This window comes from Cololabis saira, chromosome 4 (genome assembly GCF_033807715.1).
Source record: "Cololabis saira isolate AMF1-May2022 chromosome 4, fColSai1.1, whole genome shotgun sequence".
In the NCBI taxonomy this organism is placed as follows: domain Eukaryota; kingdom Metazoa; phylum Chordata; class Actinopteri; order Beloniformes; family Belonidae; genus Cololabis; species Cololabis saira.
Window position 1 is genome coordinate 50,515,374 of NC_084590.1, and position 14,908 is coordinate 50,530,281.

The window sequence follows — 14,908 nt, forward strand, 5'->3', positions numbered from 1 at the left end:
TTCATCCATCCATCATCCATCCATCCATCATCCATCCATCCATCCATCCATCCATCCATCATCCATCCACCCATTTATCCATCCATCATCCATTCACCCATTCATCCATCCATCCATCCATTCATCATTCATCCATCCATCATCCATTCATCCATCCATCATCCATCATTCATCCATCATCCATTCATCCATCATCCATCCATTCATCCATTATCCATCCATCATCCATCCATCCATCCATCATCCATCCATCCATCCATCATCCATCCATCATCCATCCATCCATCCATCCATCATCCATCCATCCATCCATCCATCCATCCATCCATCCATCCATCCATCCATCATCCATCCATTCATCCATCATCCATCCATCCATCCATCCATCCATCCATCCATCCATCCATCATCCATCCATTCATCCATCATCCATCCATCCATCCATCCATCATCCATCCATCCATCATCCATCCATCCATCCATCCATCCATCATCCATCCATCCATCATCCATCCATCATCCATCCATCCATCCATCATCCATCCATCATCCATCCATCATCCATCCATCCATCATCCATCCATCATCCATCCATCCATCATCCATCATCCATCATCCATCCATCATCCATCATCCATCCATCATCCATCCATCCATCCATCCATCCATCATCCATCCATCCATCCATCATCCATCCATCCATCCATCCATCATCCATCCATCCATCCATCCATCCATCCATCCATCCATCCATCCATCCATCCATCCATCATCCATCCATCCATCCATCCATCATCCATCCATCCTCCCTCACATTTTGTCACATTTTCGGTGTAATTTGAGATCCTTGAATTTCTGCCTTCCTCGGGCTCTTATTGTGAAGAGCGTCACCGAAGCTGCTGCTGTGGATGCTGCGGGTTTGATTCCTCCACTCTCCATCCCGCACGGCGCGTCCAGCGGACCGGGTCAGGATAATAATCACCTCCCGCGGAGCCTGAGGACCGAACCGAGCCCAGTCTGATCAGAGTCCAGGTCCAGGTCCAGGTCCAGGTCCAGGTCCAGGTCCTGACCCCGCAGCATGGAGCCCCGCCGGGTCCCAGCGGGGATTCTAATGTTACTTATCTGTCTGGGAGTCCCGGGACACGCCGAGAGGGTGAGTTAGTTAACAGACTCACTAATACTTTTTTTTTAGCTTAATTTAAATTTATTTTTTTTACTTTCTAACTTTTTTTTTTTTTTTTTTTTCGTATGTATTTTGTTCTATGTAATTGCATGTATGTAAAGTTTGTCTTTGTATGGACCACGAGTCTGCAATAACTTGTCATGTTGGTAAAAACCTATGGCATATATATATATATATATATATATATATATATATATATATATATATATATATATATATATATATATATATATATATATATATATATATATATTTTATTTTTTTTAAATATATTTATATATTTATATATTTTAATTTTTTATGAATAGGCTCAGAAATACTTAAAGGAACGCCTACTGATATGCATTTGGCCCAAATGATTTGGGATGAAACGCATAACTGACGATAGAATCTACGTGTTCTTTTGTTTTGTTTTTTTATGGAGGCCAGTGGGGGGGCCAGTAAATTAGTAGGGGGCTCCTTGGCCACCCCAACCCCCCCCCCCCCCTGGTGGCGCCCCTGCCTGGGGGGCCGTGGCCACCCCTGCCCCCCCCCCTGGTGGCGCCCCTGAGAGAAACCAGTCCAGAACTTCCACTCAGAGTTCTAGTGATTGTACGATAAAGGTGTGTGTATTTGTGTCTGTGCGCGCAGACATAAGTGTTTCATTAGTGTTACCATGGAAACAGATGGACAGACGTATGTGACATCATTATTTAAATATTTAACTTCAAAAATACAGGAAAAGTGTAAGAAAAACCCACTAAGACTTTATTATCATAGTTATTGGAGGCAGTTAGGGGGCGGAGTTAACTTGTGACTGGGCGGAGCCGCATGAGACGCGTCATCCGGAAATATTATTCCCTCAAATTTAATTTAACTCGTAACGTAAAAAAAAAACGCAACTTTGTTCTCTGTAAGAGGAAAATACACATTTGCGAGCGAGCTAAATAAACCCCGCTAATCGACAAGTTTTACTGAGGCTAGTTGAGCTAGCACTAGCATAGCAATGTGTTTGCGAGACGTAGTGGCCGTGTGGCATGATGGGAGTTCTTATTTTATTTGAAGAAGTAAACAGTTGATTTGTAAAAATAACTTAATTCAAGTTGCGTTAGCAAAAGAAACGTCGCTAATTGCAAAGTTGAGGCTAGGTGAGCTAGCACTAGCATAGCAATATGGTCACGAGACGTTGAGCCGCGAAGCGACGAGCAGTCGCCGTGTGGCATGATGGGAGTTCAAGGTTACAGCAGGTCGTTTTCTCCGATGGCACAAAATAAAATATTACTTCAAATTAAACGTAAACTGATTTAATTGATGAAGTAAACATCAGATTTGTAAAAATAACTTAATTCAATAAACCTCGCTAATCGAAAAGTTTTACTGAGGCTAGTTGAGCTAGCACTAGCATAGCAATATGGTTCGCGGTTCGGTAAAAATGTTATTACAATATCAGTCAGGATATTTTATTACATTATTGGTGAAGTTATTACATCTTTGGATTTTATTACATTTTTGATTGATTTAAGTGCAAATTTTATTACATTTTCAGGCGTTATTACATTATCAGGAAATTATTACATTATAGGAATTTATTACATTATAGGATGAAATTATTACATTATAGGGTGAAATTATTACATTATATGAATTTATTACAGTATAGGGTGAAATTATTACATTATAGTAATTTATTACATTATAGGGTGAAATTATTACATTAAAGGGTGAAGTTATTACATTATAGGGGGAAATTATTACGTTATAGGGTGAAATTAGCACATTATAGGGTGAAATTATTACATTATAGGAAATTATTACATTATAGGGTGAAATTATTACTTTATAGGGTGAAATGATTACATTATAGGAAATTATTACACTATAGGTTGAAATTATCACATTATAAGGTGAAATTATTACATTATAGGAAATATTTACATTATAGGGTGAAAAAGTTACATTATAGGGTGAGATTATTACATTATAGGAAATTATTACATTATAGGGTGAAATTATTACATTATAGGGTGAAATTATTACATTATAGGAATTTATTACAGTATAGGGTGAAATTATTACATTATAGGGTGAAATAATTACATTATAGGAATTTATTACATTATTGGGTGAAAATATTACATTAAAGGGTGAAATTATTACATGATAGGGTGAAATTATTACTTTATAGGATGACATTTTTAAATAGAGGAAATTATTACATTATAGGGTGAAATTATCACATTATAGGGTGAAATTATTACATTATAGGAAATTATTACATTATAGGGTGAAATTATCACATTATAGGGTGAAATTATTACATTATAGAATGAAATTATTACATTATAGGAAAGTATTACATTATAGGGTGAAATTATTATAGGAAATGATTACATTATAGGGTGGAGTTATTACTTTTTAGGGTGAAATGATTACATTATAGGAAATTATTACATTATAGGGTGAAATTATTACATTATAGAAAGTTATTACATTATAGGGTGAAATTATTACATTATAGGAAATTATAACATTATAGGGTGAAATTATTACATTATAGGGTGAAATCATTACATTACAGGGTGAAATTAATACTTTATAGGGTAAAGTTATTACTTTATAGGGTGAAATTATTACATTATAGGAAATTATTACAGTATAGGGTGAAAATATTACATTATATGAATTTATTACATTATAGGAAATTATTACATTATAGGGTGAAATTATTACATTATAGGAATTTATTACAGTATAGGGTGAAATTATTACATTATAGGGTGAAATTATTACATTATAGGAATTTATTACAGTATAGGGGTAAATTATTACATTATTGGGTGAAACTATTACATTATAGGGGTAAATTATTACATTATAGGGGTAAATTATTACATTATAGGAGCTACACGGAGGTGGGAGATTCTGCCGGTACTTCCTGTCACCAGCAGGTTCTGGTTAAACCAGGAAAACTGAGTCCAACCTTTAATCTGAGAGGGTTTTTGAGGTGCAGGTGCCAGAAAAACAACGCCCCCCCGTCTCCAGCAGATCCACCTGAACTACGGAAATAAAAGAATCCAGAGAAGAATGTTGGACAGGAAATAAAACCTGGTCTGTCTGAAAGTTGGAACTCTGACGGACGGACGGACGGACGCGGTTCTGTTGTTTTAGCTCGTCTGCTTTCTGTTGTTATTACTGATCCTCCTACACACACACACACACACACACACACACACACACACACACACACACACACACACACACACACACACACACACACACACACACACACACACACACACACACACACACACACACACACACACACACTCTCACTTTCATCCCTTATGGGGACTTGACTTTGACCTGCATTTTAAACATGTTGGATTTTTTCCTCACAACTTTCTGATTGAAGTCAAACCTGCAGGTCCAGATCCAGATCCAGACCTGCAGGTCCTCTACAGACCACTAGGGTCCAGATCCAGACCTGCAGGTCCTCTACAGACCACTAGGGTCCAGATCCAGACCTGCAGGTCCTCTACAGACCACTAGGGTCCAGATCCAGACCTGCAGGTCCTCTACAGACCACTAGGGTCCAGATCCAGACCTGCAGGTCCTCTACAGACTACTAGGGTCCAGATCCAGACCTGCAGGTCCTCTACAGACCACTAGGGTCCAGATCCAGACCTGCAGGTCCTCTACAGACCACTAGGGTCCAGATCCAGACCTGCAGGTCCTCTACAGACCACTAGGGTCCAGATCCAGACCTGCAGGTCCTCTACAGACCACTAGGGTCCAGATCCAGACCTGCAGGTCCTCTACAGACCACTAGAGTCTCATCAGGGGAAATTGTGTAAAACTACAAAATTATTCATAATTATATAATAATAAAATTGATCAAATATGTAATGATAATTTTATTGGCGCCAGCCACAGCTAGCTGTCACTGCTTTAGCTACGTAGCGCTTGGCGCGGTAGCGACCGCAGAACTAAGACAGATTTAATAACAAAGAATATAAAAGTTATATTAATTATAGTGGTGGGAGTCGATTAAAAAATTCATCTAATTAATTAGAGGCTTTGTAAAGAATTAATCGCAATTGATTCGCATATCAATATTTGACACGAGAAGCAACATTTTTCTATTTAAATGGATTTTGGTATATGAATCGACATTGAATTGACACAAGCTGATTAATGTGGTTTGAAGTTTTTTTTCTGCATGGCAGTTCATACGTTGGATCAGCCGACGCTATCTGTAGCGACGCTTCTCGCCCCTGATCTTCTACCAACGAGAGCGGCCGACACTCACACTGCAATCCATTTCTCCAGTTAGATTGTTAATTTGTCAGTCGTGGACTTACTCATTTTGGCTCCGAACCCTGGCATCTTGTCGAGCCGCCTGCTCCAACTAGGAGCGTCGTCTGTGCTAGCTGCAACATGCTAGCTACAACATGTTTGGTATTCAATTCAATTCAATTCAATTCAATTCAATTCAATTCAATTCAATTCAATTCAATTTTATTCGTATAGCGTGTAATACAACAGATGTTGTCTCTAGACGCTTTCCACAGACCAAAACATAAGGGGGGGGGGGGTGGCACCACAGGCAGGTGGAAGCAGCAGCAGGATGACCGGGGATGGGGGGGGGGGGACCGGGACCGCAGGCCAGAACGCAGCTCCTGAGGCTCCGGCCTGCAAACATGCACAAAAGAGAAAAAAGGGGGCCGGCACAAGAAACTACAGGAACGATGGACAAAAACGATATCTATGAGATATTTATAATAAATAAAAATGGAAATGGAGAAGAGAGGAAGGGAAGAGGAGAGGAGAAGAAGGGTGAGAGGCACCGCCCAGTGGATCATGTCGGTGCCCCCCTGCAGCATAAGCCTATAGCAGCATATCTACCGCGAAGCTATATTTGAGACTAACTATTATAGTCTTGTTCTATAGCTGCAACTATGACTACTGACTCTAACACACTAGAGTTTACACTACCTAGAGATTTACCAACACCAGCTAGAGGTTTACTAAACACTAACTATAGGCTTTACTAAACAGAAATGTTTTAAGTTTAGTTTTAAAGGTGGAGGTGGTGTCAGCCTCCTTAACCCAGTTTGGAAGTTGGTTCCATAGTAATGGTGCCTGATAGCAGAACGCCCGCCCTCCAAATCTACATTTAGATACTCTAGGAACTACAAGTAAACCTGCACTCTGAGAACAGAGAGCTCTGCCAGGAACATAAGGCACTATCAGGTCTTGTAAATAATGCAGAGCTAAGCCGTTTTGGGCTTTATATGCAAGTAATACAATTTTAAATTGGATTCTGAATTTTACAGGTAGCCAATGGAGCGACGCTAACACTGGAGAGACGTGGTCTCTCCTGCTGATTCCTGACTTATATGCTTCTATTGAGTTTGCTAATTTAAGGTCGTTGTCTAATGAGTTCCACAGTTTTACTCCTAAAACGGATAAACATCTGCTCTTTGTGTTTGTTCTTATTGCTGTTGTCTCAAACATTGCTGTTCCCCTGAGCTTATGTTTTCCTCTCTTGGCTTGAACAGTTCCTGCAGCCCGGAACTAAATTGTTATAAGCCTTATATATTATTACAGTACTGTTCAGATTAACTATATCTTGCATTTTAATTCTTTGTTTGTTTGTTTGTTTTATTTAGGATCCCCATTAGCATTAGCCACAGCATTAGCTATTCTTCCTGGGGTCCAACATACACACACAATTTAACACTTAATACATAACAGACACACATTATACATAACAAAACAAAACAATAATAGACACAACTCCCTTAATCGCAATCCATACAGAGGATACAACTAAATCAACATCATTCTCAGACAAAATACATAGAAATGAAATCAAATAAAACACCTTTATAACCAATACCTGCCTGGAATGACCTTATCTAGAATTATTTGACCACTTTTCACCTTTATTGTGATAGGGTTTACACTACCTGTAATTCTATTCAACCTTCACTTTGTTCCTTCTAAATGACAAATCATCATTCATTAAATCTTAAAAGATATTGTTTCAACTGAAACTTAAACCAATCATTTTTCCTTTCCTTTTTAATCTCGACATTTCGACTTTTTTCTCAACATTTCGACTTTTTTCCTCAAAATTTTGACTTTTTTCTCAAAATTTTGACTTTTTTCTCAACATTTCGACTTTTTTCCTCAAAATTTTGACTTTTTTCTCAACATTTCGACTTTTTTCCTCAAAATTTTGACTTTTTTCTCAACATTTCGACTTTTTTCCTCAAAATTTTGACTTTTTTCTCAACATTTCGACTTTTTTCCTCAAAATTTTGACTTTTTTCTCAAAATTTCGACTTTTTTCTCAACATTGTACTTCAACATTAATCTTGACATTTTGACTTTTTCCTCGACATTTTGACTTTTTATTCGACATTTTGACTTTTTTCTCGAAATTTCTACTTTTTTCTCGACATTCTGCCTTTCGCCATTTGCCTTCATTCTAAGGCTGATACAAGACTCCAGACATATTTGTTTTTTGTGTTTTTGGTCCAATATGGCTCTAAAACATTTTGGGTTGCCGACTGCTGCTCTAGTGTATTGTTTTGAATGGAAAGTGGGTTTGTTGGTGCAAGAGAGTGACATCACAGCGGGGTTTATTCCAGGTTTATTCCAGGCTTATTCCAGGTTTATTCCAGGTTTATTGCAGGTTTATTCCAGGTCTCCAGCGGTCTGAGTCCCAGGAACCGGTTCCTTTGTGGCGGTGCGTCTCTGACGGGGAGGAATGTCTGCTCGGCTGATCCGAGCGTGTGTTCCAGGTCGTTCGGGGTCCCGACCTCGGGCCCTTTGATACGTTTGCAGAGCAGAACGGCCATGAAAGCGTCACAGCCGAGCTGATAACGTGAATCACAACCTCGTCGTCGTCATGGGGGTAAAAACAAACCAGATACGCCGTCAGACACAAAAGCGTCTGCCGTCTCTGTGAAGATCTGAACTCAGACGACAATAAAGTGGTGGAGTTTACCCACAATCCCCTGCGGCGGGACGTGTCGGGGCGCGACCCCCTGAAGCGGTGGGTACGCGTCCGGGACGGAGACAGAACAGAGACAGAACGGGAGCTAATCTCCAGCATCGCAGGAAGAACACAGTTTCACCTGCACAACAGAGAGCGTGTTTGGGTTTAGCCCTCAGAGATGTCTGGAGATACAAACGCGTCAAGAGGAAACTTGCTCGGAGGAGGAACGGCGGCCCCGGGTTGCCGGGCTCAGTCCGGGACCAGGACCGGGACCAGGACCAGGACCGGGACCGGGACCAGGACCTGGGGCCTCATGTACAAAGAGTACGTGGATTTCAACGTGAATCCACAAATGTTATTACATTTTCAGGCGTTATTACATTTTCAGGAAATTATTACATTTTCAGGAAATTATTACATTTTCAGGAAATTATTACATTAAAGGAAATTATTACATTATAGGGTGAAATTATTACATTGTAGGGTGAAATTATTACATTATAGGGTGAAATTATTAAATTATAGGGTGAAATTATTACATTATAGGTGAAATTATTACATTATAGGGTGCAACTATTACATTATACAGTGAAATTATTACATTATACAGTGAAATTATTACATTATAGGGTGAAATTATTACATTATAGGTGAAATTATTACATTATAGGGTGAAACTATTACATTATACGGTGAAATTATTACATTATAGGGTGAAATTATTACTTTATAGGGTGAAATTATTACATTATAGGGTGCAACTATTACATTATACGGTGAAATTATTACATTATAGGGTGAAATTATTACATTGTAGGGTGAAATTATTACATTATAGGGTGAAATTATTACATTATAGGTGAAATTATTACATTATAGGGTGAAACTATTACATTATACAGTGAAATTATTACATTATAGGGTGAAATTATTACTTTATAGGGTGAAATTATTACATTATAGGGTGCAACTATTACATTATACGGTGAAATTATTACATTATAGGGTGAAATTATTACATTGTAGGGTGAAATTATTACATTATAGGGTGAAATTATTAAATTATAGGGTGAAATTATTACATTATAGGTGAAATTATTACATTATAGGGTGAAACTATTACATTATACGGTGAAATTATTACATTATAGGGTGAAATTATTACTTTATAGGGTGAAATTATTACATTATAGGGTGCAACTATTACATTATAGGGTGAAATTATTACATTATAGGGTGAAATTATTACATTGTAGGGTGAAATTATTACATTATAGGGTGAAATTATTAAATTATAGGGTGAAATTATTACATTATAGGGTGAAATTATTAAATTATAGGGTGAAATTATTACATTATAGGTGAAATTATTACATTATAGGGTGAAACTATTACATTATACGGTGAAATTATTACATTATAGGGTGAAATTATTACTTTATAGGGTGAAATTATTACATTATAGGGTGCAACTATTACATTATAGGGTGAAATTATTACATTATAGGGTGAAATTATTACATTGTAGGGTGAAATTATTACATTATAGGGTGAAATTATTAAATTATAGGGTGAAATTATTACATTATAGGGTGAAATTATTACATTATAGGTGAAATTATTACATTATAGGGTGAAATTATTACATTATAGGGTGAAACTATTACATTATACGGTGAAACTATTACATTATAGGGTGAAATTATTACTTTATAGGGTGAAATTATTACATTATAGGGTGCAACTATTACATTATACAGTGAAATTATTACATTATAAGGTGAAATTATTACATTATAGGTGAAATTATTACATTATAGGGTGAAACTATTACATTATACAGTGAAATTATTACATTATAGGGTGAAATTATTACATTATAGGAAATTATTACATTATAGGGTGAAATTATTACATTATACGGTGAAACTATTACATTATAGGTGAAATTATTACATTATAGGGTGAAATTATTACTTTATTTTCACCTGTTTCAAGTAAATTTTCACTTGAAATAAGTAGAAAAATCTGCCAGTGGGACGAGATTTATCTTCTCATTACAAGCAAAAAATTTTGTTCCACTGGCAGATTTTTCTACTTATTTTAAGTGAAAATCTACTTGAAACAGGTGAAAATTGTTGTTTTTTCCAGTGATGAGTCTTGTTTTAAGTTTAATGAGATTGTTTTGACTAAAAATGAGACATTTTAACTAGAAATAGGACAAATATTCTTGTTAAAATTTTGAAATTTTGTAGTGTGTGAGCTGGAGACACAGTTGAGGCTGGAACATTTTTTTTATTTAGGGGCATTTCTTCCGATTTCAGCTGCATTGCATTATGGGTATTGTTGTTCTTTGCTTTGTGTTGCGTTCTGTGAAGAGTTGTGGTTTTATTATGATCTTACGGGTTTGTGAATGTTTATGGGCATCATTACACTCTTCTTTTCTTGTTTGTATTTTAAGAACCGACACCAGAACTTAAGTTTTTGGACAAAAAACGGCTCCTGCCTTTAGTTGTTTGTTCAGATCATGTGGTTGATTGTGAGATTGTTGCAGCTCCACTCTTGTGTAACTTATCTGGTGATGTGTGGACTGTCGTGTCCTTCACGTGGTCCTGAACTTATTATTGACGTCACGTTTCCTCATAATCTGCACTTCACTGCATCACCAGTGAGTGTCGCCAACGGACAAAACCTCAGAAAAGTGTGTAGGCCAGACGATGTGTGCGTGAAGGACCGCAACTTTCTACGTTCCTTCGGTGAAGGTTATTGACGTGTTTTCTTGCCTGTGGTTTCAGGTTATCCGGGTTCTGAGCCGGTTTTTGACGTGTTTTCTTGCCTGTGGTTTCAGGTTATCCGGGTTCTGAACCGGTTATTGACGTGTTTTCTTGCCTGTGGTTTCAGGTTATCCGGGTTCTGAACCGGTTATTGACGTGTTTTCTTGCCTGTGGTTTCAGGTTATCCAGGTTCTGAACCTTCGATGAAGGTTATTGACGTGTTTTCTCCCCTGTGGTTTCAGGTGTGCCACTGCAGCGGGAAGTCTCTCTGCCACTGCGACGGCGTCAAGGGCCAGAAGGTGAGAAAGATCCACAGTAGTTTAATCGTTCCAGGAAACAAGAGCTCAAAGGCCGAGGGCCTGACAATCTTTACCGCCATTAATTTAACACAGGACAAAAAAAATGAAAATTAAAGCTGCAAGCAGCGATGAACGTCCCTCCACCCTTGTGCACGTTCAGGCTGCAGTGGAAGTTTGTATGACTTGATGTAGATTCTTCAGGTCTGGACATTTAGTGGATGAAACACCCACGACTCTCTGTACCAAACCATTCAAAAGTTATGGCAGAAAATAGGGACTATCAAATATTGACCAATCAGAAGAATGGGCGGTGCTAATTCAGGCTAATGAAGGTCAAGTAGTCAATTCCGAGTCCGATGACACCACCCACATGTCTTTATCACAACCCGTTCAAAAGTTATGGCAGAAAGTAGGAACTATCAAATATGGACCAATCAGATGAAGGGGGGGCGCGCTTTTTGGTGTCTAGCGTCGCCACGGTAACGCTTTGACTGAGAAAATTAATGCGCGTCGTCGCAGGATGGAGACGCACATTTTGATGTATAACACACATGGGTGCACGTTACAGTTCGGGCCGTATTAACTGCTGAAGGAATGGCATAAATTACGCCAAAATGAATTCAATTTTCAATTCAATTCAATTTTATTTATATAGCGTCTAATACAACAAAAGTTGTCTCCAGACGCTTTCCAGAGATCCAGAACATGAACATAAACATAAACCCCCGAGCAATTATTACATAAACAATGGCAGGTAAAAACTCCCCTAGTGGGAGAAAAACCTTAAGCCAAACAGTGGCAAGAAAAACTCCCCTTTAGGAGGGAAGAAACCTGGACCAGGACCTGGATCATAAGGGGGTAGAAACCTGGACCAGGACCTGGACCATAAGGGGGGACCCTCCTGCCGAGGGCCAGACTGGGGGTCAGGGACGGCAACAGCACAGCAGGCAGGTGGAAGCAGCAACGGGATGACCGGGGATGGGGACCGCAGGCAGGTGGAAGCAGCAGCGGGATGACCGGGGGTGGGGACAGCAGGCAGGTGGAAGCAGCAGCAGGATGACCAGGGGTGGGGACCGCAGGCCAGCACGCAGCTCCCGAAGCTCCGGCCCAATCATCAAGTCCCAGGTTGGGGTTCAGGGTCGGGGAAAGGTTGAGAAGGGGCAGGGCCAGGGAGAGAAGTCTTGAGGGACAAATCTCTCCCCCGCCTGACCGGGCCGTTACCCTGCCCCTCTCACTCCCACGCTGCAGGATCCGGTGGAGTCACGATAAGAGTCTACAGACTTACAAGAGTGCCACTTCCTTTCCATTTTACGCACGTTTTGTTTCAACATGCGAATATCTGAATTATACCAGGGAGTTAAGCTCCTGTGGCTAGAAACCCTCCTTTTCAAAGGAGCAACTTCATCTAAAGCTGAGTGCAACAAATCAGCAGTGTTACTAGCAAGAAAATCAACATCAACATCAGAGGTAGAACCCAGGTCACTGGCCTCTACTGCTTCAGTAGAGGCTTCACTATTTTCCACTGTCGTAAAATGAGCAATGGCCTCCTTAAATTTAGCAATAACTTCATCAGACAAACATCTGCTAAAATAATACCTCCTATTTTGCACTTCAACATCAACAACATTCAATTCAAACGTTATTAAATAATGGTCGAATAAAAGGGAGTTTACAGGTGACACCAACAGACCATCAGTTTCAACACCGTAGGTGAGAACGAGATCGAGAGTATGATCAAAACAATGCGTCGGCCCGTCCACTTTTTGTGAGATACCCATTGATTCTAGAAGAGAATCGAAGGCTAATTTAAGATTATCGCTTTCAACATCCATATGAATATTAAAATCACCCACTATGATGAATTTATCTGTACTGATCAATAATCCAGAAAGGAAATCTGAAAATTCAGACAGAAACTCTAGACAAGCACCAGCAGGGGGCCGATACACTACCACTAACACAACTGGCTTCTCTGATTTCCAGCTCGGAAATTTCAGACTAAGCGTGAGGCTTTTAAATGTATTATAATTGCACTTAGGTTCAATTTTTGTTTGGAGACTGGAGTTATAAATTGCAAAATTATACGATTAATTCAAAATGGCTGACTTCCTGTTCGGTTTCGGCCATGGCGCCAAGAGACTTTTCTTTAAGTTGTGACATGATACAGGTGTGTACTGATTTTCTTTCATGTACGTCAAACCGTATTGTGGGGCTTGAGGCACAAAGTTTTCTAGGGGGCGCTGTTGAGCCGTTAGGCCACGCCCATTAATGCAAACCATTAAATATCACATTTTTTGCCAGGCCGGGCTTGGTGCAACATTTGGTGACTTTTGGGGCACGTTTAGGGGGGTTTCAACTAGGCCTGTGTTGAAAAAAATCGATTTTCTGATTCTAAATCGATTCTAATATTAATTCCTAAAAATCGATTTGTATGTCCAAAGATCGATTTTTTTTTATTTATTTTTTTGATAATTTTTATTTTTTTTTCCCAACATTACATTTTTGCCTGGTGAACTTTATTCCCTGTAGTCCCAGTAGTTTTGAAAACTCCTGCACTAAATTAACTTTTATTTAGAGAAAATGCTGGACATTTCAGCTTAAATTTAGTTATAGTTTAGTTATATTAGTTCAATGAAGTTCATATTATCTATATTTACGAGAGCTTGTTTGGTTTCTCTGTTATCGGACACGGTTTGTCATGAAATACCTGAAAAATGCCGGGTGTTTCATGTCCAGCTGTGTCTGGTCACAGAATAAACCAGACAAGATAAAATAATGTGTTTACTGCTTGAACTGTTGCAATTTCTCTCTTTTTTTGCACTTTAAATGGATATTGAAATGCCTATTTGAGTTATTTATTTCTTAGTTATTTCACAATAATTATTGTGAAATTATTATTTCAATAGTTATTTTACAGTCATATAATCCAGGCAACACTAACCCAAATCAATATCGAATTGAATCGAATTGAATCAAATGGTGATAATCGATTCTTGACATTTGAATGGATACCCAGCTATAGTTTCATCAAAAGCATGATACAAAAGTAGAAACGGGAACAGAACAGCCGCTGGTTCCTGCTCACAGCTTTGCAGTTCCCTTTAAAGTTTAGGGTAGAGTCAATGATTGTCCCCAGATATTAGCAGGCCGACCCTCGCTGGCAGAAACTGTCACGAATGTTTTCCTGCGGTGAATAAATGTCTGATCACTGCTGATGTGGCGTGAACCCTGCGCTGAACTCCTCCGACCGTTGAACTGCAGAGCTGAGGGAGATGTCTGTCTCCTGCAGGAACCAGACTGGATTTTATCTTTATTCACTTTTGTTTTTTTATTTTTTTGCATCTTCAGGATCTCATTTTTGATGTTATATAAATGTTTACATGCCGTCGGACTCCGATAGTGACGCTCGCCTGCTCCGACTCGCAGGACGGCTTTTGTAATTTCGGTCTCCGTCGAACAGAATCAAAATAGGGCAGATTGACATCAGTGGCTGAGGGTTCGAGTCCAGCGGTGCTGCTGCCCTCTGGTGGCGGATCGGTGTTACTGCAGGTCTGTTAAATCCCTCTGGTGGCGGATCTGTGTTACTGCAGGTCTGTTAAATCCCCCAGGGGGGCCGGTGGCCCTCTGGTGGCGGATAGGTGTTACTGCAGGGAGTTTAAGGGAG

General features: G+C 39.1%; 1 protein-coding gene across 2 annotated transcripts in view; it reads left to right on the top strand.

Moving 5' to 3' along the window:
• The first annotated feature begins 946 nt into the window (after positions 1-946).
• The window catches only part of col4a3 (collagen, type IV, alpha 3), a 97,554-nt gene continuing 83,592 nt past the window's right edge, over positions 947-14,908 (top strand). For both annotated transcript variants that reach the window (XR_009782514.1, XM_061720046.1), the window contains exons 1-2: positions 947-1,153; positions 11,188-11,244. Coding sequence is in view for 1 of the 2 variants with exons in the window: in XM_061720046.1 (XP_061576030.1) it covers positions 1,079-1,153; positions 11,188-11,244 (132 nt within the window). In the remaining variant the exon portion in view is untranslated. The remainder of the gene's footprint in view (positions 1,154-11,187; positions 11,245-14,908) is intronic.